Genomic DNA, 22,675 nt, shown 5'->3' with positions numbered 1-22,675 from the left:
AAAATGGAGGTGGGGGCCACCTGGCTGGCTCAGTTGGTAGAGCAGGTTGATTCTTGATCTTGGGGCAAAGAGTTCAAGATGCACGTTGGGTGTGGAGATTACTTAAAAATTAAAAAAAAAAAACTTTTTTTTAAAAGATTATTTATTTATTTATTTATTTGACAGAGAGAGAGAGACCACAAGTAGGCAGAGAGGCAGGCAGAGAGAGAGAGAGAGAGGAGGAAGCAGGCTCCCTACCAAGCAGAGAGCCCGATGCAGGACTCGATCCCAAGACCCTGAGATCATGACCTGAGCCGAAGGCAGAGGCTTAACCCACTGAGCCACCCAGGCGCCCCTAAAAAAATATATCTTTAAAATAAAATAGGGTCCTGGGATCAAATCTCGAGTCCGGCTCCCTGCTCAGCGGGGAGCCTGCTTCTCCCTCTCTGTCTGCCGCTCTGCCTACTTGTGCTCTCCTCTCTGTCAAGTAAATAAATAAAACCTTTAAAAATAAAGAAAATAAAATGGGGGCACCTGGGTGGCTCAGTGGGTTAAAGCCTCTGCCTACGGCTCAGGTCATGATCCCAGGGTTCTGGGATCGAGCCCCGTGTCGGGCTCTCTGCTCAGCAGGGAGCCTGCTTCCTCCTCTCTCTCTCTCTGCCTGCCTGCCTGCCTGCCTGTGATCTCTGTCTGTCAAATAAATAAATAAGTAAATCTTTAAAAAAAAAGAAAAAAAGAAAAGAAAAGAAAATGACCAAACAAATCATGACCAATCACAAACTAAAATAAGCTGACTGAAAATCAAAATACTTTGATTAATTATTGATGATATTTGCCTATTTGTTTTAGCTGCACGTTTTTGCTTGCCTCTTCACATGAGATTTATTTTGAAACCATCACAAACACAGAAAGGTTGCAAGTATAGTGCAGGAAACTTTTTTCAACTTGAACCATTTGAGAGTAAATTGCCAACCCGCTGCCCATTGCTTTCAAATACTTGAGTGTGTAATTCCTGCGTTTAAGAACATTCCTCTACAGAGTGCCTGGGTGGCTCAGTGGGTTAAGCCTCTGTCTTCAGCTCAGGTCATGATCTCAGGGTCCTGGGATGGAGCCCCGCATCAGGCTCTCTGCTCAGCGGGGAGCCTGCTTCCCCCTCTCTCTCTGCCTGCCTCTCTGCCTACTTGTGATCTCTGTCTCTCTCTCTGTCAAATAAATAAATAAAATCTTAAAAAAAATTTTTTTAAAGATTTATTTATTTATTTATTCGGAGGGTGGCGGAGAGAATCTTCAAGCAGACCCTCTGCCGCGAGTGGAGGGCCTCCCCCCTCCGTGGGGCTTGATCTCACTACCCATGGGATCATGACCTGAGTTGATACCAAGAGCCAGAGGCTTACCGACTCAGCCTCCGAGGTGCCCCATTTTTTTTTTCTTTTTAAACATCTTATTTATTTGAGAGAGAGAGAGAGAAAGTGGGTGGGGGGAGAGCAGAGGTGAGGGACAAGCCGACTCTGCACTGTGTGGAGCCCAACATGGGGCTTGATCTCATGACCATGGGCTCATGACCTGAGCTGAAATCAAGAGTCAGATGTTCAAACGATAAGCCACCCAGGCACCCCACTGTTGTGTTCTTTTTGATACATTTTATTAGGTAGCACCCATTTCCATCTGTCCCATGTTTCACTCTGGTCACTTGATGTCTTCTAGGCTTCTCCACTTACTTACTCTTTTCCCTTTATAAGGAATTGGTAGTTTGTGAGGAGGTATTTTGAAACTATGCAGATATACCTTTTTAAAAAAATATTTTATTTATTTTGATATATAGAGAGAGACAGTGAGAGAGGGAACACATGGAGGAGGAGTGGGAGAGGGAGAAGCAGACTTCCCGCTGAGTAGTGAGCTTGATGCAGGGCTTGATCCCAGGACCCTGGGATCACGACCCGAGCCAAAGGCAGACACTTAAGGACTGAGCCACCCAGGCGTCCCTGGGTATACCGTCTCCGAGTTTGAACGTATTATTTATTTATTTATTTATTTATTTATTATTTTTCAAAGATTTTATTTGTTTGAGTGAGCTAGGGAGAGAACATGAGCAGGGAGAGGAGCAGAGGGACAGGGAGAAGCAGACTCCCCACTGGGCAGGGAGCCCGATGTGGGGAGGGATCCTGGGACCCTGGGATCACAACCTGAGCCAAAGGCAGATGCTTAACCAACTGAGCCACCCAGGCGCCCCTATATGTGTGTATTTAGTTATGAACTCATGGTCTCCTATTTTGTTTAATAGCTTGTAATCTATTATTATCATTATTTTTTTAATGCTCAGATTGTCACAGATTAGTCCAATGGGAGCTTCTTTAAGCTGGAGTCTGTCCCTTTGACATGCCCCATCATTCTTTGACCATCTTTTGTTTTCTGATATAAGAAGATACCTCTTTTCAAGCCCCTGGAATCGACCAGTAATCCAAGAATCTCTGATTCAATTTTTAATGGTGTGGAGTGTTTAAAAACCGTGATCTGGGGGCCAGGATGATAATTAGAAACCAAGACCTACTCACTGTTATGGAAGTGTCACTCTTCCCAGGCCCTTCCAGAGTTAAGGAGTCTAAACACACACACACACACACACACACACACACACATACACACACGCAATTTACAGTTATATATTTTTTGAGATATTTTATTTATTTATTTGGTGAGAGAGAGAGAGAGAATGCACACAAACAGGGGGGAGTGGGAGACAGAGAGAGAAGCAGGCTCCTTGCTCATGCGGGACTCCATCCCAGGACCTCCAGATCATGACCTGAGCTGAAGGCAGATGCTTAACCGATTGAGCCACCCAGGCATGCCCCCAGTTACATTTATTTCTATATCTATTTATACATACTAAAAAATTTTTTAGTTCAGACTATCACCTGAAATTCTAATCCATATGCGGGGGTTCATTCTAGGTACCCCCTTTCTATATTTATACCTCCCTTCCTCAACATTGAGAAATCTGGCTTCTGTTATTCTGAATTTGTTTGCTTTTTGGATCAACCCCTATTTCTAACCAATCTCCCATCTTTGCCACGACCCCAGCCCCTATGAAATGCCCTCCTCATCCCACTTGGGCTCTAATACCTTGTGTCAGGATGCCCCCTCCCACTCAGTGACACCTTCTTCACTTTGCTGGACCCCATGCCATGTGGACACCCTCTTTACCCTGCTGGGGCTCTGACTTTTGCTCTGGGCTACAGTGGCTCCCTCCCCCTCGGTCACATGCTTCCCTCCTGTTCTGCTCTGCTTAATAGTTTTAGGACTGAAATTTTCAGGACAAGAAGGAAGGTGAAGAAGTAAAATTGTCCATGAATCTTAAAAGTAAAATTCTCCAGTGAAAATGGAGAGATGATTCTGTCTTTCCTCTTGCATCGTTGATCAAAAACAAGTTTTAGGGGCACCTGAGTGGCTCAGTCAGTTAAGGGGCCGACTCAAGGTTTCTGTTCAGGTCATGATCTCAGGGTCCTAGGATTGAGCTCTGCATTGGGTTCCATGCTTAGCAGGGAGTCTGCTTGTGGATTCTCTCTCCCGCTCCCTCTACCCTTCTCCCCGCTTGCATGTGCGCTCTCTCTCTCTCACTCTGTCTCAAGTAAATAAATACATCTTTTTAAAAAAACATGTTTTCTTCTCTTTTTTTTTTTAGTAATATAAACATATTTTCTTCTTGATAGCCAGGATATGTAAACATGCCATTTCACACATAGATGTTTCTGATACTTGTAGTAGTGCTTAGAGGTGTGTAGTCGGAATTTTGATAAATTCTACTTTGTGTAATTACTATCAAAAAAGAAAGATATGCATGGAGTATTTGTAATTGCGTAGGCTGCATATTCCTTATAGGAGAGAACTTCCTTCCTGAGTTGGCGTCACTATTAAATGACAGACAATTTAGTGATGATTGAAAGAATTTTGCAGAGATTGGCTTCTTGCTCTTTACAGATCCTTCTTTCTCCCCCACCACCCACGTACTTCCAGGTATCTTGGGAATCATTCATATTGGGAAGTGGGATAGGGTGGAAAGAAAGGGTGGTCTTAAGCAATTGTAGTTTTAAAATTTTATTTTTGTGGGGCGCCTGGGTGGCTTAGTCCTTAAGCCCCTGCCTTAGGCTCAGGTCATAATCCCAGGGTTCTGGGATCGAGGCCCACATCGGGCTCCGTGCTCAGTAGGAAGCCTGCTTTTCCCTCTCCCACTTCCCCTGTTTGTGTTCCCTCTCTCACTACCTGTCTCTCTCTGTCAAATAAATAAATAAATAAATAAATAAAATTTTTGCAAATTAAAAAGAATACATATGTATTATATATAATATAACATACAAGGCTATATCTATATCTATCTATCTAGAAGACATTGCTGGGCCTCTCCCAAGACCTTGGATGTACAAGTGAAGCTTCATGGAAAATCCACCCCTAGTAGCATCTTTTCTGGGTGTTTGTCAGGACACCAAGAGACAAAGAACTTGGCACACAGCCAGTGCTCTGTAAAGGAAGGGCAGTGGTCATCACTATTGTTGTTGGTCTCACCTGCATTTTCTAGAGGAGGCACTTGAGGAGGAGACCCAGAGAAGAGAGATCTCTCGGCTGGGGGCGGGGGGGTGTATGGTAAAGCTGGATCCCCCAGGTTTCATCTTGCGTTTTTGTTTGTTTGTTTGTTTTTGTTTGCATGTGGAGAACTGTGTTTTCTGAGTGTTGTGTGTGGCCTGAAGGCCAAGGTGTCAGTTGTGGTGGTCCTGGAGGACAAGGAACAGCCTCAGCAGGGCTCTCTCGGCCTGGGGCATGACTGAAGCTATCCACTCAAGGGGGTGGGAGGCCTCTGTGGGGGAGATGGCCCATCAGCAGCCCTCTGCTCGGGTCCTGCCTTCAGTCTGAAGGCAGAGACACAGGTCAACTTTCGGGAGTCCCCATTCAAGGGGGAGTCTTCAGTCTGTTGGAGAGACACAGGCCAGCCCTGAGGGGTCCCCATTCTGAGGAGGGAGAGACAGTCCTGCTTTCAGTAGTTCCAAAAGGGGATGTGGGACACCCACATCAACAATGGACAGGGATGCTAAAATGGGGCAGCTGGGCAGAGTAACTTGAATCTGGAAGGCTTTCTGGAGGAAAAGTTCCTGACAATGCTCTCCCTGTACAGCACTCTCTGGTTTACATAGTATTTTCACTGCAGTGATCTCAGTTAATCCTCAAACGACAAAGGGATGAAGGAGTTCCTACCCAAGCAGGAGCAACAGTCATCATCATCCCAAGAATTATAATGACTGAGGCTTATTGAGCATCTACTGTGTGTCAGGCACTGGGCTGGGTGTCATCTGTGAAATTAAAGGGCATTCCATAAGATAATGCATATTAAAATGCTTTGCAATCCTATGGCCGGGGTGCCCATGTTTGCTCCCCTTGTGTACAGAGCCCTCAGACTAACTGAGGGGCCAGCTACCAGATTCTAGGACAGAGAGGCCTGGGTTAAGGACAAAAACTGGGAGCCAGAGAGGCAGTACTAAGCACCTTTTCATTCCCTGGGCTTGTCACCTATCTTTGTACCTGCAAGCTTTTGCCTATGCTGCTCCTCCTGCCTGGAATGCCTTTCCCTTACCCTACCTGCCTAGTTAGCCCCCAGCCCCCTTTCGTGGTCTTAGAACAAATGTTATTTCTCTAGCACAGACTTCATGTTTTTCCCTCTCCACCTCTGCAGAAGACTAAATTGCTGCTTTCCTGACTTCCCAGGTCACCCAGCCCACACCCTTAACAGAGCGCTTAGCCCACGGTGGTATGATCACCCACCTACCTGTGTTGGTGTTGCTGGCTGGTCACCAAGAGGCCTTCCCAGGAAACATGTATTATTTCAATGAATTCACCAGGGTCCAAGATCAGGTCTCGGTTTCTCAGGGAGGAGTCATATCAGACAAGCATCTGGGAATGATTTATAAAATCAGAGTCCTAATTCAGGGAGGCAGAACTCTGAGGGGAGGTGGGTAATGTGTGTGGCCTCTGGAATCTGGCTTCATGGCTTTGAACCCTGGCTCTACTCTTCCAGCTGTGTGACTTGAGCACATGACTACCTCTCTGTCTCTGTTTTCTCATCCCCCCAAATGGAGACAGTAACATAGGAACATTATGTTAAGTCAAATAATGTTTATCAAGTGTTCAGTACAGTAGTGGGCACTTAAGTTGATCAATTTTACCAGTATTTGTTGATAAGTTCTATAATGAGATTCAATGGTAGCAGGCAAAGACCACTTATTCATTCCCTAACTATTTACCGAGCTTCTACAATGTTTGAGGTTCTGAGCTGAATGCTCAGAAGAATCAAGCAGGTGCTGGCTTTCATAGAGTTTATATTTCAGTGAGAGGAGATGAACCAAAATTTATTAATTGTATGTTTCAATGTAGTCAGTAATTACAGAGGATGAGCACAAGGCATTTTGAAAGCAAGAATCATGGAGGTGGGGACTTAATCTGTACATCAGGGTTAGTAAAAGGCCTCACAGAAGAAGTGACATTTTGGTTGATACCTGATGGATAGAAAGAAGTTGACTGGCAAAGGCCTCAGAACTAGGACAGAGCACTGGAGGAAGGGAAAGAAGCCAATGAGGGAGCCTGGTGAGTGAAGGGGATCCTGGGACAAAGTGTATCTAGGGAGGTGGACAGGGCCTTGATGGTGTGACTCCTCAGAGATCATGGTTGGGAGTTTGGAACTTACCCTGAATGCAGTGGCAATCCATAAGAGCTAATTTTAAGCAAAAGAGTAATAAGCTCTGGCTTGTCTTTTAGAAGAATTGCTTAGGCTGCTGAGTAGAGGATGGACCAGAAAGGGCAAGAAAGGAGGTAGGGGGACAAGCTAGGATGTGAGAGTTGATGCTGGTTTGGACTAGAGTAACAACACCTTGCTTCACACAGCAAGGTGAGAAGGGGACAGAGGATATAGTTTGGAGGAAAAGCTGACAAGGCTTACTAATGGATTAGATGAGACTAGATTCTGGCCTGTGCAAACAGGTGGATGAGTGGAGCTTTGGGCTTGGGCACATTGGTGCTAGAAGGGGCCATCTTACCCAGTGGGGATTTGGGGAGGAATTAATTTGTGTGTGGGGGGAGAATATCGATGTTGGCCATGTTAGTTTTTTTAAAACAATAATTCTTCAATATAATCAAATACCTAGTCAGAGTTAAATTTCATATTGTCTCATAAAATTATAAATTTCTTTATTGTAGTAAAATATACGTTAAATTTACCATTTTAACCATTTTTAAGTATACAGTTCAGTGGCATTAAGTACATTCGCATTGTTGTGTAACCACCACCACCATGTATCTCCAGAACTTTCTCACCTTCCCAAAGCCAAGGGAGTTTTGAGATACCTATCAATCATCAAGGGGAGTTGTCCAGGAGGTAGTTAGAAGAACCACGAGCTCAGGCAAGGTCTGGGCCAGAGATATCATGAGATCACCTAAGAAGAAAGTGTAGAGAGGGAAGAGGAGAAAGCAAAGGACAGAGCCACCAACATTTACTAGTCTAGGTAGAAGAGGACACTGAGAAAGTGTTAGTGCCGTGGAAAGAAAACCAGGTCAGTGTGGTGACATAGAAGCTCCATTAGGTTGCGAGGGCTGCCATAACAAAATAGCCCAGACAGTGTGACTTATGCAACAGAAATGTATTTTCTCAGTCCAGGAGGCTGGAAGTCCAGGATCAAGTGTTTGCTTTTTCACACAGCCTCTCTCTTGGCCTTGCAGAAGGCTGCCACCCATGGCCTTTCTTCTGTGTACCCATGATTTCCTGGGGATCTCTTCCTCTTCTTCTTTTTTTTTTTTTTAAGATTTTATTTATTTATTTGACAGACAGAGATCACAAGTAAGCAGAGAAGCAGACAGATAGAGAGAGGTGGAAGCAGGCTCCCTGCAGAGCAGAGAGCCCGATGTGGGGCTCGATCCCAGGACACTAGGACCATGACCTGAGCCGAAGGCAGAGGCTTTAACCCACTGAGCCACCCAGGCGCCCCTCTCTTCCTCTTCTTGTAAGGACACTCTTTCAGTTGTGATTAGGGCCCCATCCTTTTGAATTCATTTAACCATAATTACCTCTTTAAATCGCCCTTTCTCTAAAATGTCACATTGGGGGTTTCAACATATGAATTTTGGGGAACACAATTCCATTATCAGAAGCCTAAAGGGGGAAAAAAGTGTTTCTTTCTTAAGGTTTTATTTGGTAGCAAGGGAGAGAACACAAAAGCAGGGGGAGCAGCAGGCAGAGGGAGAGGGAGAAACGGGTAGAGGGAGAGGCAGACTCCCTGCTGAGCAGAGAGCCTGAACCAGGGGCTCAATTCCAGGACCCTGGGACCATGACCTGAGCCAAACGCAGATGCTTAACTAAATGAACCACCCAGGCGCCCTCCAAAAAGTGTTCCTAAAAGAAGGGGTAAACTAAGTCAAATGCAGCTGAGAAGTTGAGGAAAATAATAGTGGTCCATGGGCTTTGGCAACACAAGGTCATTGTACCCTTGGCTAGTCTTTTAAGAAATAACTAATTAGAATACATCGAGAAAAGATGGAAGGTAACAAAGGGAAAAGATAAGTATAGCAATGTTTTCAACTTTTGCTGAAAACGAGAACTGAAAATTGTGGTGGTAGAAAGAGAAAAGGGGGTCACAGAATAGTAAAAAAAAATAAATGACATTAGAGCATGTTTGTAAGTTGAAAGGAATGATCCAGAAGAAATTTGTGATGCAGGAAATTTTAAATTAAAAAAAAAAAGGGGGGGATAATAACAAGACTAAGATGATTAAATTCACTGCAAATGTGGAGGGGTTGGCCTTAGATAGCTGGGACATGTCCCCCACATTAATAAAAGTGAAGGTCAGGGGCGCCTGGGTGGCTCAGTGGATTAAAGCCTCTGCCTTCAGCTCAGATCATGATCCCAGCGTCCTGGAATTGAGCCCCGCATCAGGCTCTCTGCTCGGCGGGGAGCCTGCTTCCTCCTCTCGCTCTCTCTGCCTGCCTCTCTGCCTACTTGTGATCTCTATCCGTCAAATAAATAAATAAAATCTTAAAAAAAAAAAAAAAGTGAAGGTCATATACAGCAACCATTACATAATTTGCAGAGCCCAGTGCAAAACGTGTTGTCTTTTGTTAAAAAATTAAGATTTTTCAGCACTGCATCAGAAGAACATTAAAACCAAGCACGGAGCACTTCCAAGACCGAGGCCCGCGCCAATCTACAGTTTGTAATTCCAAGAAGCTGGTCCTGGCGATGATGACAGAGGTAGGCTATCCTTCAGACAAGCGCCTTCTTTCTGGGCCTCCATTGCCTCATGGAAACATTGAAGGAGAAAACTAAAGACATTTTCAGTTCCACCGTTCTATAAAATGGTAAATTACTCTCGAGGCAGAAGCGCCGTTTGTCCTTTTTTCAACTCCACCAGAACGCAGCTCAGGGTTTTCTGGAAGGCTCCAATCATCTGGTGACCATAGCAACTCACGCCAAACTCCGGGATCCTGGGCTCCGCCCACCGCCTCCTGGACGCGCTCGTCGATTGGCTCAGAGAGTCGACCAATGGTGGGTGAAGCGGGCTGTTTGCCGCGCAGTCACTGGTCGCGGGCCGGGAGGGAGGCGGGAAGAGAGGGCGAGAAGGCGGGCCTGGGCGGTGCGGCGCGTGCGTGTTTCCGGCTCCGCTGCGGAAGGCGGACGACTGGAGCGGTTGGGCCGGACGCTACACGAAGGAGCCGGGAGAGCGCGGGACGCGAGTGAGGTGCTAGGATCTCGGAGCTTGGCTAGTGGCAGGCGCAATGGGCGGAGAGCAGGAGGAGGAGCGGTTCGACGGCATGTTGCTGGCCATGGCGCAGCAGCACGAGGGCGGCGTGCAGGAGGTAACGGCCCGCGCGGCTTCGGCCTGGCCTGGTGTCGCGGCGCTCGCCCACCCGCGCGGCCCTAGACACCCTCACTCCACTTCCCTGCCTTCGCGGGCCGAGATCCACCCCTGGGCTTCGCGGGTTCTTGTGATCCTCCTCCATTCTCACCATGTCCCAGCTTCCGGTCTGGCCTCCCCACCGCACTTCTGTCTCAGGCCCCCGGCGCCGCGCAGGAATCTTAGCAACTGACTAAGACTCGGCTAAGGAGTCTTAGCAACTCCTGCGTCTCGGAACGCGGCCCTGGAAAACCCGCAGCGCCCCCCGTAGCTGGTCCCCCAGTCTTACACATGCTTCCGGCCTCATTTTCTCTCTGATGGCCGCCCCCGAAGAGCAGTTCTTAGGATGAACCATCCTAGACTTCGGGATTTGCATCTATCAAGACCGGGACCGAGCCGACGAATGTGCGTGTGGGGGGTGGGGTTGAGGTGGGGGGGTGATGTTAGCACGTGGTCCTTTCAGGCCTTGAATGGGGAATAGGAAGCCTGGGTTTACACTTTGTTTCCACCACCTACCCACAAGGGACCTTTGCACATCTGCAAGGCTCAGTTCCTTTGTCTTTGAGACAGAGCTACGAATCTCATATTTTCTGAGTAGTGAGGAGAGTAGTGTCTTGAAGTGAAGGACAGTAATGAATTGTCAGTAATGTGCCAGACACTCCCCGGACTGGGTCCTAGGTATATAGATGCGAGCAGAAGTCTGTCCTTGCCCTGATGGAGCTTGAAAAGAGCTTTTCAAAAGCATAATCGTGCATACTGACCACACAGTAACACACAGACCAACTGCTACAGATTCTGGAGTTGGTTTTTTGGACCAAAAACCTGGAAAGTTAGAAGTAGGAAAGCCTGTCAAGAACTCTCATTCTGAAAAGAAACCAAAGGAACTTGCTCAAAATCACCCACCGTGTTCCTGACTTAGGACCACATTCCTTAGGCCTGCTTGCTTTCCACAGTTTATTGCTGATTCTTTATCTCACTGGGAACATGTTTTCTTTGAGCTTTCCATTCCCATTCTTTTACCCAGGTCCCTGTGGAAACCAAGGACTCCTAAGCCCTTTGAATTGGGAAGAGAGTTATTAATCTGCATGTGTGTAAAGATTCCCTCCCCCATCCTCCTAAATTGTTGATCCTAAATTGGATCTGGGAGTGCGTTTTTGAGTGAATCAAAAATCTAGAAGTAGAAATTCAACCATGAAGATTAAGTTCTAGCATCAGCCTTAGAACCACTCATTTGAGCAAATAAAAGGGCTTGTATATGCTAACTCTAGGTCACCACTAGATCTTTTCATTCAGCAGAAGTTTTAGTGAGCATATGCGCTGAGCCAGTTCTGGTGCCCAGCTTTGGGGTTGAAGAAGCCACAGTTCATCGTACCTACGTGGGAGGAGTACACTCTGGCAGGAGGTCTCTTGCTCAGGGTGGGACACTGCTTCAGGCCCTCACCTCCAGTATCTCATTGGATCCTCACTAGGTCCCTAGAAATAGGTCCTGCTGCTATTTCTGTTCTAGAGTTAAGAAACTTCCCCAGGATGACAGCTAATATGTATCAGTCTGATGCTCCAACCCGTGTGCTTACCCACTTGAATATTCTGGTTAACTGGCCAGAGTTAGTTGGTTTTACCCTTTGAAGTGGCTTCATTTGCTCCCCTCTTTTTGGCTCTGCCCTGGTAACTCAGGCAGTGCCAGTCTGGATGGACTTTTTAGTACCTGGAAGGAAAGCCTGGCCTAGGTGTTTCAAGCCCTGGATGCAGAGGAGTATTCTATACCCTTAGGCTGTTTCTAGAGCCTCAAGGAATGTGAAATGCATGTACACATATACAGAGAAATGAAAAATCTGTCTCTTGGGTGATCTGAATAAGGTTGGGCTTCCTAGTGGAAGTCACTAAGGTCGGGCCTGTTGGGGAGGCTGTCTCCTCAGATGAGAGGCTCAGGGTGAAACAGTCCAGTCCCGAGCTCCCTCCTGGACTAGAATCTGGAGGGGCTCCCGATATGGCATCTCCACAGCTTCAGTTTCCTTCTGTCTTTCAGCTTGTCAACACTTTCTTCAGCTTCCTTCGACGCAAAACAGACTTTTTTGTTGGAGGAGAAGAAGGAATGGCAGAAAAGGTGAGTGTTGGGGCCTGTGGTCCTTTTGGAGCCTCTGTTTCTTCAGAAGTAAAGCTCACCTGATCTTCCCTTGGCATAGTAATAACCTTCAGCAGAGATAAAATGGCAAGGGTGAAGAGTTGGGGAAGGGAAGCAAACTGTCATGTACTGAAGCCCTTCTTGCCAGGTGCTTTACCTACCCCTATTTCCCATGATCCTTTGGTGGCTTCAGTAGGGCAGGTGTTACTATTCCCATTTTGCAAATGAGGAAATTGGCTCAAAGCGTTTGGCACTTTGTCCAAAGTCTGTCTTTTTTTTTTTTTTTTTTTTTTTTAAGATTTATTTATTTATTTGAGAGCGAGAGTGAGTGTGCACATATGCACATGCATGAGCTGGGGGGAGGGGCCTAGGGAGAGGGAGAGTCTTAAGCAGACTCCCTGGCTGAGCTCAGAGCCCGCCTCTAGGCTTGATCTCACAGCCCTGAGATCACAACTTGAGCCGAAACCAAGAGTGGACGCTTAACCAACTGTGCCACCCAGGCTGTGGGACTTTGTCCAAAGTCTTGAGCTAAGCTGTAGAAGAGCCAGGGTTGGAACCAGACTCTGTTGTAAAACTGCCTTCTGCCCTTGACACCACACTTCTTGGTTCCTTTTGCATCAAGGAGGTTTTATCTGATTAGCTGAGATGAGAGTGGGCATGTTAGAAATTGAGCTTAGAAAATAAATGCAGGGGGCGCCTGGGTGGCCCAGTGGGTTAAAGCCTCTGTCTTCAGCTCAGGTCATGATCCCAGGGTCCTGGGATCGAGCTCCGCATCGGACTCCCTGCTCAGCGGGGAGCCTGCTTCCCACTCTCTCTCTCTGCCTACTTGTGATCTCTGTCAAATGAATTAAAAAAAAAAAAAATGGGGGGGTAAGAAAAGAAATGCAGGAAAACTTAAAGCCATCCAGTTCCAATCTTCCCAGGCACTGTGACCCGAAGTTCATGGATTTGGGTATTGCACTTTGTGCTACAGGCTCTGAGACCTTGAACTTCCTTTTGATTCCTTAGGTTATAGCTGTATTTTTGAAGATTGGTAAGTCATGAAGATGTTACCTCACTGAAGGACTTTTAGGACCTTGTTACTTGTTTTCACTCACAGAGACATGGTGACAAGGAGGAGACATTTTGCAAACTGCTTTCTGTGGCTTCAGGGATCTGACAAGCTGGAATGTTCTATACTGTATCTTGATGATCTGAGGCTACTCTGTTATGGACACAATAGCCTGGGAGTGGAGACTCCTGGGATCTTGGCCCAGCTGTGTGGGTTGGTTGATTTACCATTGGTACTGTGGTTCTTTCCGTCTGTATGTCTGCAAAATGGAAGAAGGTGGACCTACCTGTAGTGTTCTTTCTGTGTTAGCTCAACACCTCCTGTTTTTTCAGTGGCCTAGACTGCCTTCTAATAGTCATTCATTCAATGAATATTTATCAGACACTTAATGCTTTGTTTGTGGTAGGTATTATACCAGCTCCTTTGGGATTACAGAGGTGAATACAGATGTGGTCTTTGTTTTCATGGATCTCACGGTGTAGCACCCTGCCCCTGCCCCCAAAACATGGAAGTCATGGGAGTTAGGGAAAAGCCCTGGGAGTGTTAAGTGCGGACTAACCTAGAATGGGGGTTCAAGGGAGACTTTCTGAGGCAGTGGTGCTTGAAGTTTGAAGGATGAGTAAGAGGTAGCTGCATGAAAGGAGAGAGGTGAGTGATACAAAGAAGTGGTATTGGGGTGCCTGAGTGGCTCCTTTGGTTAAGTGTCCACGACTCTTGGATTTGGCTTGGGTCGTGATTTCAGGGTCATGAGATGGAGCCCACATTGGGTTCTGTGCTCAGCTAGGAGTCTGCTTGACAGACTCTCTCTCCCTATCCTGCCCCCCTGCAAATAAATGAAATCTTTTTAAAAAGTGGCATCTTGGGGCGCCTGGTGGCTTAGTGGGTTAGGCCTCTGCCTTCGGCTTGGGTCATGATCTCAGGGTTCTGGGATTGGGCCCCACATCGGGCTCTCTGCTCGGTGGGGAGCCTGCTTCCCCCTCTCTCTCTGCCTGCCTCTTGCTGGCTTGTGATACCTCTCTCTCTCTCTTACTCTGTCAAATAAATAAATAAAATCTTAAAAAAAAAGTCTGGGGATGATGGTAGCTGCCGTACATTGGATGTGTGCTGGATGTGAGCATTAAGTGGGGACTAACCTAGGATGGGGGCTCCTTGGTTCTTTGTTCCTTAGAAACAAAGCTATTCCCCAGGAAATTGGTCAGACTCATGGGCAGGCAAAAACCTGTCCAGCCTTCCCACCTGGTCTCCATTTGTAACACAGTAACTTTTATATTGCGTGCCTACTGTGTGCAGGCCACCAACTACATCATTTGCAAGTGCACTGGTTAGGAGCATGGGCTCTGGAGTCAGGCAGATGTGAGTTAGAATCCCAGTCCCTGGTCCATCACCCACCTCCCCGCCCAGCAACTTTGTGACATTGGTGAATCATATTTTCTTAACTGTAAAGTGGTCTTTTTTTTTTTTTTAATATATTTATTTATTTGACAGACTGAGATCACAAGTAGTCAGAGAGGCAGGCAGAGAGAGAGAGGAGGAAGCAGGCCCCCTGCTGAACAGAGAGCCTGACGCGGGGCTCAATCCTAGGACCCCGGGATCATGACCTGAGCCGAAAGCAGAGCCCTCAACCCATTGAGCCACCCAGGTGCCCCTATAAAGTGGTCTTAATCCTTATCTTATGGGGCTGTTGTGAGGGTAAAAGGAGGTCATGTGGATGAAGTGGCTGGTGTTGAGTATACAAGTTTATGGTGTGTTTTTTTTAAGATTTATTTATTTGAGAGAAAGAGAGTGCACGAAGGAAGGAACAGAGGGCGGAGAGGAAGAGGTAGAGAAGCAGACTCCCTACTCAGTGGGTAACCTGATGCGGGACTTGATCTTGCGACCCCAAGATCATGACCTGAGCTGTAATCAAGAGTTGACTCCCAACCAGCTGAGCTGCCCAGGCGCACCAAGTTCATGGTCTTTTTTTTTAAAGATTGTATTTATTTATTTGACAGCGAGAGGGAAAGAGCACAAGCGGGGGCAGTGGCAGGGAGAGGGAGAAAGCAGGCTCCCTGTTCCCCATTGTGAGGCTCAATCCTGGGATCCTGGGATCATGACCTGAGCCGAAGACAGATGCTTAACTGACTGAGCCACCCAGGCACCCCCGTGCTCCTTTTTTTGAACCCCTTGGGGCCAGATGTATTTTGGGATTTGGAATTCTTTGGATTTTAGGAGGTGATACAAGGCATATACTATACACAGAGTAATTTGTTACAGTGCGATAATGTATGTAACATATGCTCCGTGAGTTAGAGGCATCCTATAATGAAGCATTAGTATTTCTGTAGAGAAATGTGTATCAATATTCATACCAAGTGGGAGATAGGAAGACTATAAATACCTTCATGCCACAAACTTGTAAGTCCAAAAACACTTTCCGTGGTTCTTATAGCTTTGGGGGCTAGGAATTCAGGATAAGGGAGTGTGGATTTGAGGAAAGCCGTAATGATCAAATCAGTGTGTTATTGACATAGGAAGAGAAAAGTGGGACAGTGAATTAGAATAGAGAACCTAGAAAAAGTCTAGCATATGAGAATTCAGTACACGTCTGATGTAGTAATTCAGTTCTGTAGGCAAAGGATGATTGAATATGTCGTTGCTGCTACAACTGGCTATTTATCTGTAAAGAACTACAAGTATACCATCTGTTTCACTCATACGTAAAAATAAATTGCAGACCAAGAAGAGTCCGGTAAGGAAAGTTAGGAAACCATATGATCTTGTGTGGGAGAGGCCTTGCAAAATTAGAAACCTGGAAGCTATAAAAGAAAAGGTAGCTTGTTGCCTCTTCAAACGTTGAAAACTGTGTGTGTCTGGCAAAAGAGACATATAAAGTTAATTGGAAAACAGTAGATTTGGAAAAAATGTTCACTACAGAGGACAGAAAATTTAATGACTAATTTAATATGCAGGAACTTATAAATTGACAAGAAAAGGATAAGCAGAAAATTAGGCAATTCCAAGAGGAGAAGATCCAAAGAGCATATTTCCTAGTAATCTAGGAAATCTAGGAGACATAGTGAGATTCCCTTTTTTTCCTGCCAAGCTGATGAAAGCATAAAAAGACCCACAAAAAGCATTGCTTACAGGGATGTGGAAAAAAGGGTAATCTTCAGATATTTCTGGTAAAAGTGAATTATTGTGGCTCTTTAAAATTTTTTTATTTTTATTTTAGATTTTATTTATTTGACAGAGATCACAAGTAGGCAGAGAGTCAGGTGGAGGGGAGGGCAGGGAAGCAGGCTCCCTGCTGAGCAAGGAGCCTGATGTAGGACTCGATCCCAGGACCCTGAGATCATGATCATGAGCTGAGCTGAAGGCAGAGGCTTAACCTGAGTCACCCAGGCGCTCCCCAATTTTTTATTATAAAAGATGCTCAATGTCACTAATCAGGGAAATACAAATCAACCATGATGAAATATCACTTCATGCCCATTAGGATGGCTTCTATTAAAAAAAAAAAACAAAAAAAACCAGAAAAATCCCACATATTGGCAAGGGTGCAGAGAAATTGGCACATTTGTGCATTATTGTTGGGAATACAAAGTGGTACAGCTGCTATGGTAAACAGCATGGTGCTTCCTCAAAAATTAAAAATAGAACTACTGTATGGTCCAGTGATCCAGCTTCTAGGTACATACCCAAAAGAACTGAAAGCAGGTTCTTGAGAGATTTGTACCCCCGTGTTCACAGCAGCACTGTGCACAAGAGCCGAGAGGTGGAAGCAGTTCAAGCTTCTGCTGGTGGATGAGTAAAGAGTGTCATGTATACGTGTAATTGATCTAGTGGAATATTGGTCAGCCTATTAAAGGAAGACACACACTTAAGAGTACTTATTGAATGAGGTCATTTATATGAAGTTCTAGAACAGGAGTGTGTTGTCTCTCGTGTGTGTTATACACACACACACACACACACACACTGCCCCCGCCCCCCCCTTTGCCATGTCTCTCCTGGCCAGGCTTGGGGAAACCACTCTTTACTCCCCAATTACCTAGCCTAGGTCAGGGAAAGCCTGTGTTTGGGTATGGGGCCTGTCTTCTAGAACTAGTACAACCGTCTTCATCCCTTACCCACTCTGCTGGGTTGTGGTTCCCGAAGATGTGTCCAGTGACTGATGCTTGGCTCTGTGATGGCCTGCCAGTTGGCATTGCAGAGTAGGCTGCATGCCCTCAGGGGTCTCTGCCTGGGGCTGGGCCTGGGTAAAGCTGATAGGAGGAGATTGGGAGGAGGGGGTCAGAGTCTGCTGTGATTGGCCTTGACTGTGCCTGGTGGTTCAGCTCTGCCCTCACCTAACCTCCAGGAGTTAGGAAGGAACAGGACAAATGGGATGTAACATGATTCACTGGAGCTGGGAGAGGGGAGGGCCCTGCGCCTGCCTCCCCGTGACCACTGGTTGGCAAATGGCTTGAGTTCAAGGTCTTCCCGATTAGGGATTTGGGACCAAGGCCCTGTGGTGGAACAGCCTCCGCTGGCGTAATTGTCTCATGACTGATTCTATTGACAGCGGAATGGCCTTCGGGTGACTCATTTCTGTTTCACATGCGCTCCATTTTGTCAACCCATTTGATTTAGGGGATGCTTTTGGTGCCCGTTAGCCTTGCAGAGGATGGAACTACCCCAGTATGGCATGAAGTTGGGAGTTCCAAGGTAGCAGGAGGAATTGGCACCAAATAAATGAGAAGCCATGGGACATTTGCCAGAACCTAGGTCTAGGAGCCCATGGGTTACTTTGGTGACCCTGAGCCCCATGCAGGCCTCTCAGCTCTTGGAGACCCTTCCCTCCCTCCCGCTCTGGCTTAGAGATGTTTAGAAGATGGTAAATTGACCACTGATCCTGTTGTGAGTGCCTCGAGAGGCCTGTTCCAGGTGTGGGGGTGGACACGGTTGGGTCTCCTGAGTTGGATGTGTCCTGGGCCTGCTGAAGGTAAGGAGGTGCGGCTCTGGAGACATTGGAGCTGGTCCTAGAGGGTGAGCAGGAGATGGCCAGATGACCTGGAAGTAGGGACAAGGACATTCTAGGCAAAGAACAGCTTATGCAAGATTGCTTTTGAAAATAATGAAATAGAAGCACAGAGTGATGACCTCAGGGTCACACAGGTAAGAGTGGTCTGGGAACTGCTGTCTAGGTATGACTCTTCTGGTCTGCTTGAGAAGTGGGCAGGAAGGCTTGTTAAAAATACAGACTGTCAGGGTGCCTGGGTGGCTCAGTCAGTTAAGTGGCCCAGCCAACGCTTGATTTCCGCCCAGGTCTGGAACTCTGGCTCCTGGGATGGGAACTCTGGCTCCTGCATCAGTTTCCCTGCTCAGTGGGGAGTGTGCTTCAGGATTCTCTCTCCCTCTGCCTATCTCCCCCCGCACCCTACCTATGCTCACGTGCTTGTGTGCGCGCTCTCGCTCAAATAAATAAATCTTAAACAAAAAAAAAATAGGATGCTGAGCCCCACCCCAGATTCAGTAGGTCTGGAGTGGAGCCACATTTGGAGACCTGTCGGTATAAACAGGTAAGCCATCTCTCCCATTGTTTTTTTATAGCATGGAATGTACTTGTTCCACCCCTAACCAGCTGACACTGGGTTAGCCTGAGTCGGGCAAGGGATGTTGGGAAGCTAACACTTTGTATGTGGCTGTGATTTGGCCGGGACCGTGCCAGCCTCTGTAAACGTCTGTCGTGTTCGATCCTCATGACAGGTGAGAAGATCGGGCTTAAAAAGTGTCAGAGTCCTTCGCTGGTCCAAGGCTGCACAGCCAGATAGTGACAGTGGCAGCTGGATGTGAGTTGGAAGTGTTCTGGGGAGGCACAGTGGAAGAGGAGGGATTCGACACTGATAGCTTGCAGGCCGAGGGCAGGTTCTAGCCTCTTCGCTCAAGAAAGCTCTCCCTGGCTCCCTGCTGATGTGGCAGGTCGGGGCGGTGCTGAGGGAGGCAGCACTGGGTCTGCTGTCCTGGAGACGGTGGGGAAGAGAGCAGTCAGTGGGGCAGCGCGGGCCTGTGAGCTCAGGAGTTCAGCTTCTAACAGCCCAGCTCTGTCGGTAAGGACTCTGAGCAGATGAGAAGTCTGAAGCCTTTCCAGGCTAGGTCCTTTGCCAAAAATACAACAGCCTGGATGAGAACGCAACCTGTCCGCCTTCCCTGTCCGTGTTTTTAGTCACTAGACTGTTTTTCTTGTCGTGGCCTGAGCCACTCAGGCGCCCCTGTTTTGTTTTTTTAAAGATTTTATTTATTTGACAGAGAGAGTGTGAGCGCACAAGCAGGGAGAGCGGCAGGCAGAAGGAGAGGGAGAAGCAGGCTTCCTGCTGAGCTCATCCCAGGACCTCCGGGATCATGACCTAAGCCGAAGGCAGACACTTAACCAACTGAGCCACCCAGGCGCCTCCTAGACTGTTTTTTTAAATAGCCACTGTTTGTCCCGCCAGGGACTTGCAGGTATTGTCATAATAGCTCTGATCCCCATTTTATAGATGAGGAACTGAGGTCGAGTACAGTGCCGTGCCCAGGCATCCAACGCATAAAGGTGGGACTGGACTCCAGGCGTTGGGCCACCGGCCAGAGCCCCAGTGCCCCATCGCCTTCTCTCCCTTCCCCAGCTCATCACACAGACCTTCAACCACCATAACCAGCTGGCACAGAAGGCCCGGCGGGAGAAGAGAGCTCGGCAGGAGACTGACCGGCGGGAGAAGGCAGAGCGGGCAGCCAGGCTGGCCAAGGAGGCCAAGTCCGAGAGCTCTGGGCCCCAGATCAAGGAGCTGACAGATGAGGAGGCAGAGAGGCTGCAGCTGGAGATTGACCAGGTATGCGCGGGCCTCCCCACTCCTGACGCCCTCCCCATGGGCACTGGCAGCAAGGATTCTCTTGCCAACTGCTGTGCCTTTTGCCACAGAAAAAGGATGCAGAGAATCACGAGGCCCAGCTCAAGAACGGCAGTCTCGGCTCCCCGGGAAAGCAGGTGAGAGGCCTTGGGGGTGCCTGAGGCTCGTCAGGGCTTGGGAACTTCCTGGCACTTTCTGGCCTTTCTCTGTCTCTGGAATGCCTCCCCCTATACCCTCTCCCTCAGCTTTGGGGGTCCTCCCCAAAGCTCCAGATCTCACTCATAGACATTGGACCACAGGACCAGGTTTAAAAGAAACAACCCGCTGGCCTTAAAGCCTTGGAAGGAAAGCCCAAGAGCCAGAGGGCAGTGCCTGGACAGGTATCATTTGGGTTGGGCTGGGGGCTCCGTGCCCAGCCTGGCCCTGTTGGGGGGGTTACTGCTCTGATACATCTAGGGGATATACCCCTCGGAGCTCCTCCCTGTGATGCAAGTCCAGTTCCCAAACACTCCTTGGGACATTGATTTGGCTCTCCAGAGTTTCTGGTCTGACACTTGGTGTCTCAGCCCTACAGACACAGAAGAAGAGAATTGATCATCGGGCAGCCTGGTTTTGTTTAGAACAACCATGCTCATGGCTACCCTGTGACCTTCTGTTCTGGGCTGGGCTTTCTTTCCAAGTCCTTTGGCTTGAATCTCCAGCTAGGTTCTATGGGTCTATCTCTGACTGTCACTGTTCCCCAGCTGTGTCCTTTGTCACATGGCCTCCTGCTCCTCTCGGGCAGAGATCAGAACCATTTTGTAACCATTGGCTCCCAGTGGGCCATGGAGTGGGCAGGGACCGGGTCTGTTTCATCTTGCGGCTGTATGCCTAGTGCCAGCCCTGGGCCTGGCTCAGTGGGGTGCAGTCTGTGTCTGTCAGGTAAGTAGCTGAGCACCCCAACTGTGAGCAGGAGGCTGAGGAGGACGAGGAGGAGGAGGACGAGAAAGACAAAGGGAAACTGAAGCCTAACCTTGGCAATGGGGCCGACTTGCCCAATTACCGCTGGACGCAGACCTTGTCCGAGCTGGACGTGAGTGACTGGGGTGAGGGTTGGGAGGTTAGGGAGCCAGCCTGGGGCTCCTCCTGACTTCTCCTGCCTTGTGCAGCTGGCCTTGCCCTTCCATGTGAACTTCCGGCTGAAGGGGAAGGATGTGGTGGTGGACATCCATCGGCGGCACCTGCGGGTGGGCCTCAAGGGACAGCCGGCAGTCATTGACGGGGAGCTGTACAACGAGGTGAAGGTGGAGGAGAGCTCATGGCTCATCGAGGACGGCAAGGTGGTGACGGTGCATCTGGAGAAGGTGCGAGCAGCCTGGCCTCCTCTGTGTCTTGATGGAAAAAGGAGGGCGGGTGTCTGCTCATTCACCTAGGGACCATGTGGGGGAGTCTGGCAGACATGTTTAGTCTGCCCAATATTTTTAATGTAGGTCTGTCCCATTTTAGAGTCAGGAAAAGGGCAACTCAGAGATCTGCCAGCCTTACTCTCTAGGTTGGGGTGGAATTAAGATGGAAATTCTTTGGGACCAAACCATCTTCCTTTGGTTTGTACATGCATTCGGTTCAGCGAATATGTGAATACCTACTACATGCCAGGGTGTTCTAAATGCTGGGGAGAGAGCAGGGGACAAAATGTAGCGAGTTGCCCTCAGAAGGCCTCCGGTCATTCCCCTCAGAGATGGGGCAGTACACGTAATGTAAATAAATGTGTCTCTAAAGTGTCATGGGTCCCAGGAAGGCTTCCCTAAGGCCTGTCCTAGCCTACCTGCCTCTCTGTCACCTCTCTGTGCCCTTGTACTTGATTTTCCTCCCAGCTGGAATCCCTGCCCTGCTTTTTCATCAGGTGTACTGTGTCCCCCTCCGGCCCAGCCCAGGTGCTGCTCTAACTTCTCGCTCTCTGCCCTGGATGAGTAGCTCCCCGTGCTTGATTTTTGCCCCAATGACGCTGATCTGTGACCGTCTTGTCCATTTCCCCCAGCCACTGGGGAGGGCAGAGGCCTTGCCCATCTGCACCCTAGGTCCCTACACAGGTCTTTGTGGGTTCCCGATGCAGGATGTGGATGGGAGCGAGTTGGGTCCTGGAAAGGTTGAGGGGTGGATCCTAAGGCACAGAGGGAACGACCTCCAGTCCCCCGGCGGTTCCCCTCCTCACAGATCAACAAGATGGAGTGGTGGAGCCGCTTAGTGTCCAGTGACCCTGAGATCAATACCAAGAAGATCAACCCTGAGAACTCCAAGGTGAGCCCTGGCTGGTTGTGGGGGGCGGGAGGGCTTCAGCTGGGAGGTGAGGGCATAGGTGGTCCCAGAGCTTCACCTGTCCCTGTTTCTGCTTGCCTTTAGTTGTCAGACCTGGACAGTGAGACCCGCAGCATGGTGGAAAAGATGATGTATGACCAGAGGCAGAAGTCCATGGGGCTGCCCACCTCGGATGAGCAGAAAAAGCAGGAGATTCTGAAGAAGTGAGCAAGGCAGAGATGGGGGTGGGGTTGGGAGAGGTGGGTGTTGGGCCTGGACCTGGGTGACAGTGAGTGGGTCGCTGAGTAGGAGACAGGAGTTGCCTTTTCCCTTCTGGGCTGAGCCAGCCAAGTTTATGGATTTATAGCCTCAGCTTGCCTACCCTAATCACTTTCTGAGGTCATCTCGAGAGCAAAGGTACCTCAGGGTAGGAAGGAATAACACAAGCGGTCATTGCCACCTACAGAAGATCTTGAGGCCCTAC

At 48.2% G+C, this 22,675-nt stretch overlaps 1 protein-coding gene across 1 annotated transcript; it reads left to right on the top strand.

Moving 5' to 3' along the window:
* The first annotated feature begins 9,659 nt into the window (after nucleotides 1-9,659).
* On the top strand, nucleotides 9,660-22,434 carry LOC111140200 (nuclear migration protein nudC). The gene is made up of 8 exons (XM_022492535.1): nucleotides 9,660-9,861; nucleotides 11,926-12,003; nucleotides 19,696-19,899; nucleotides 19,989-20,054; nucleotides 20,870-20,989; nucleotides 21,066-21,260; nucleotides 22,111-22,194; nucleotides 22,297-22,434. Exons 1-8 carry the CDS (start codon nucleotides 9,781-9,783, stop codon nucleotides 22,417-22,419), a joined length of 951 nt encoding a protein of 316 aa, XP_022348243.1. The 5' UTR covers nucleotides 9,660-9,780; the 3' UTR covers nucleotides 22,420-22,434.
* The last annotated feature ends 241 nt before the right edge of the window (nucleotides 22,435-22,675 follow it).

The sequence above is a fragment of the Enhydra lutris genome, unplaced genomic scaffold (assembly GCF_002288905.1).
Source record: "Enhydra lutris kenyoni isolate GAN:26980312 unplaced genomic scaffold, ASM228890v2 scaffoldscaffold244, whole genome shotgun sequence".
NCBI lineage: Eukaryota > Metazoa > Chordata > Mammalia > Carnivora > Mustelidae > Enhydra > Enhydra lutris.
This window is presented reverse-complemented; position numbering and strand designations above follow the sequence as displayed.

Coding starts and splice junctions, on each gene's coding strand:
- LOC111140200 (XM_022492535.1), top strand. CDS start 9,781: ATGGGCGGAGAGCAGGAGGAGGAGCGGTTCGACGGCATGTTGCTGGCC. Junction 20,055..20,869: donor TCGGCTCCCCGGGAAAGCAG/GTGAGAGGCCTT, acceptor AACTGTGAGCAG/GAGGCTGAGGAGGACGAGGA. Junction 21,261..22,110: donor TGACGGTGCATCTGGAGAAG/GTGCGAGCAGCC, acceptor CCCTCCTCACAG/ATCAACAAGATGGAGTGGTG.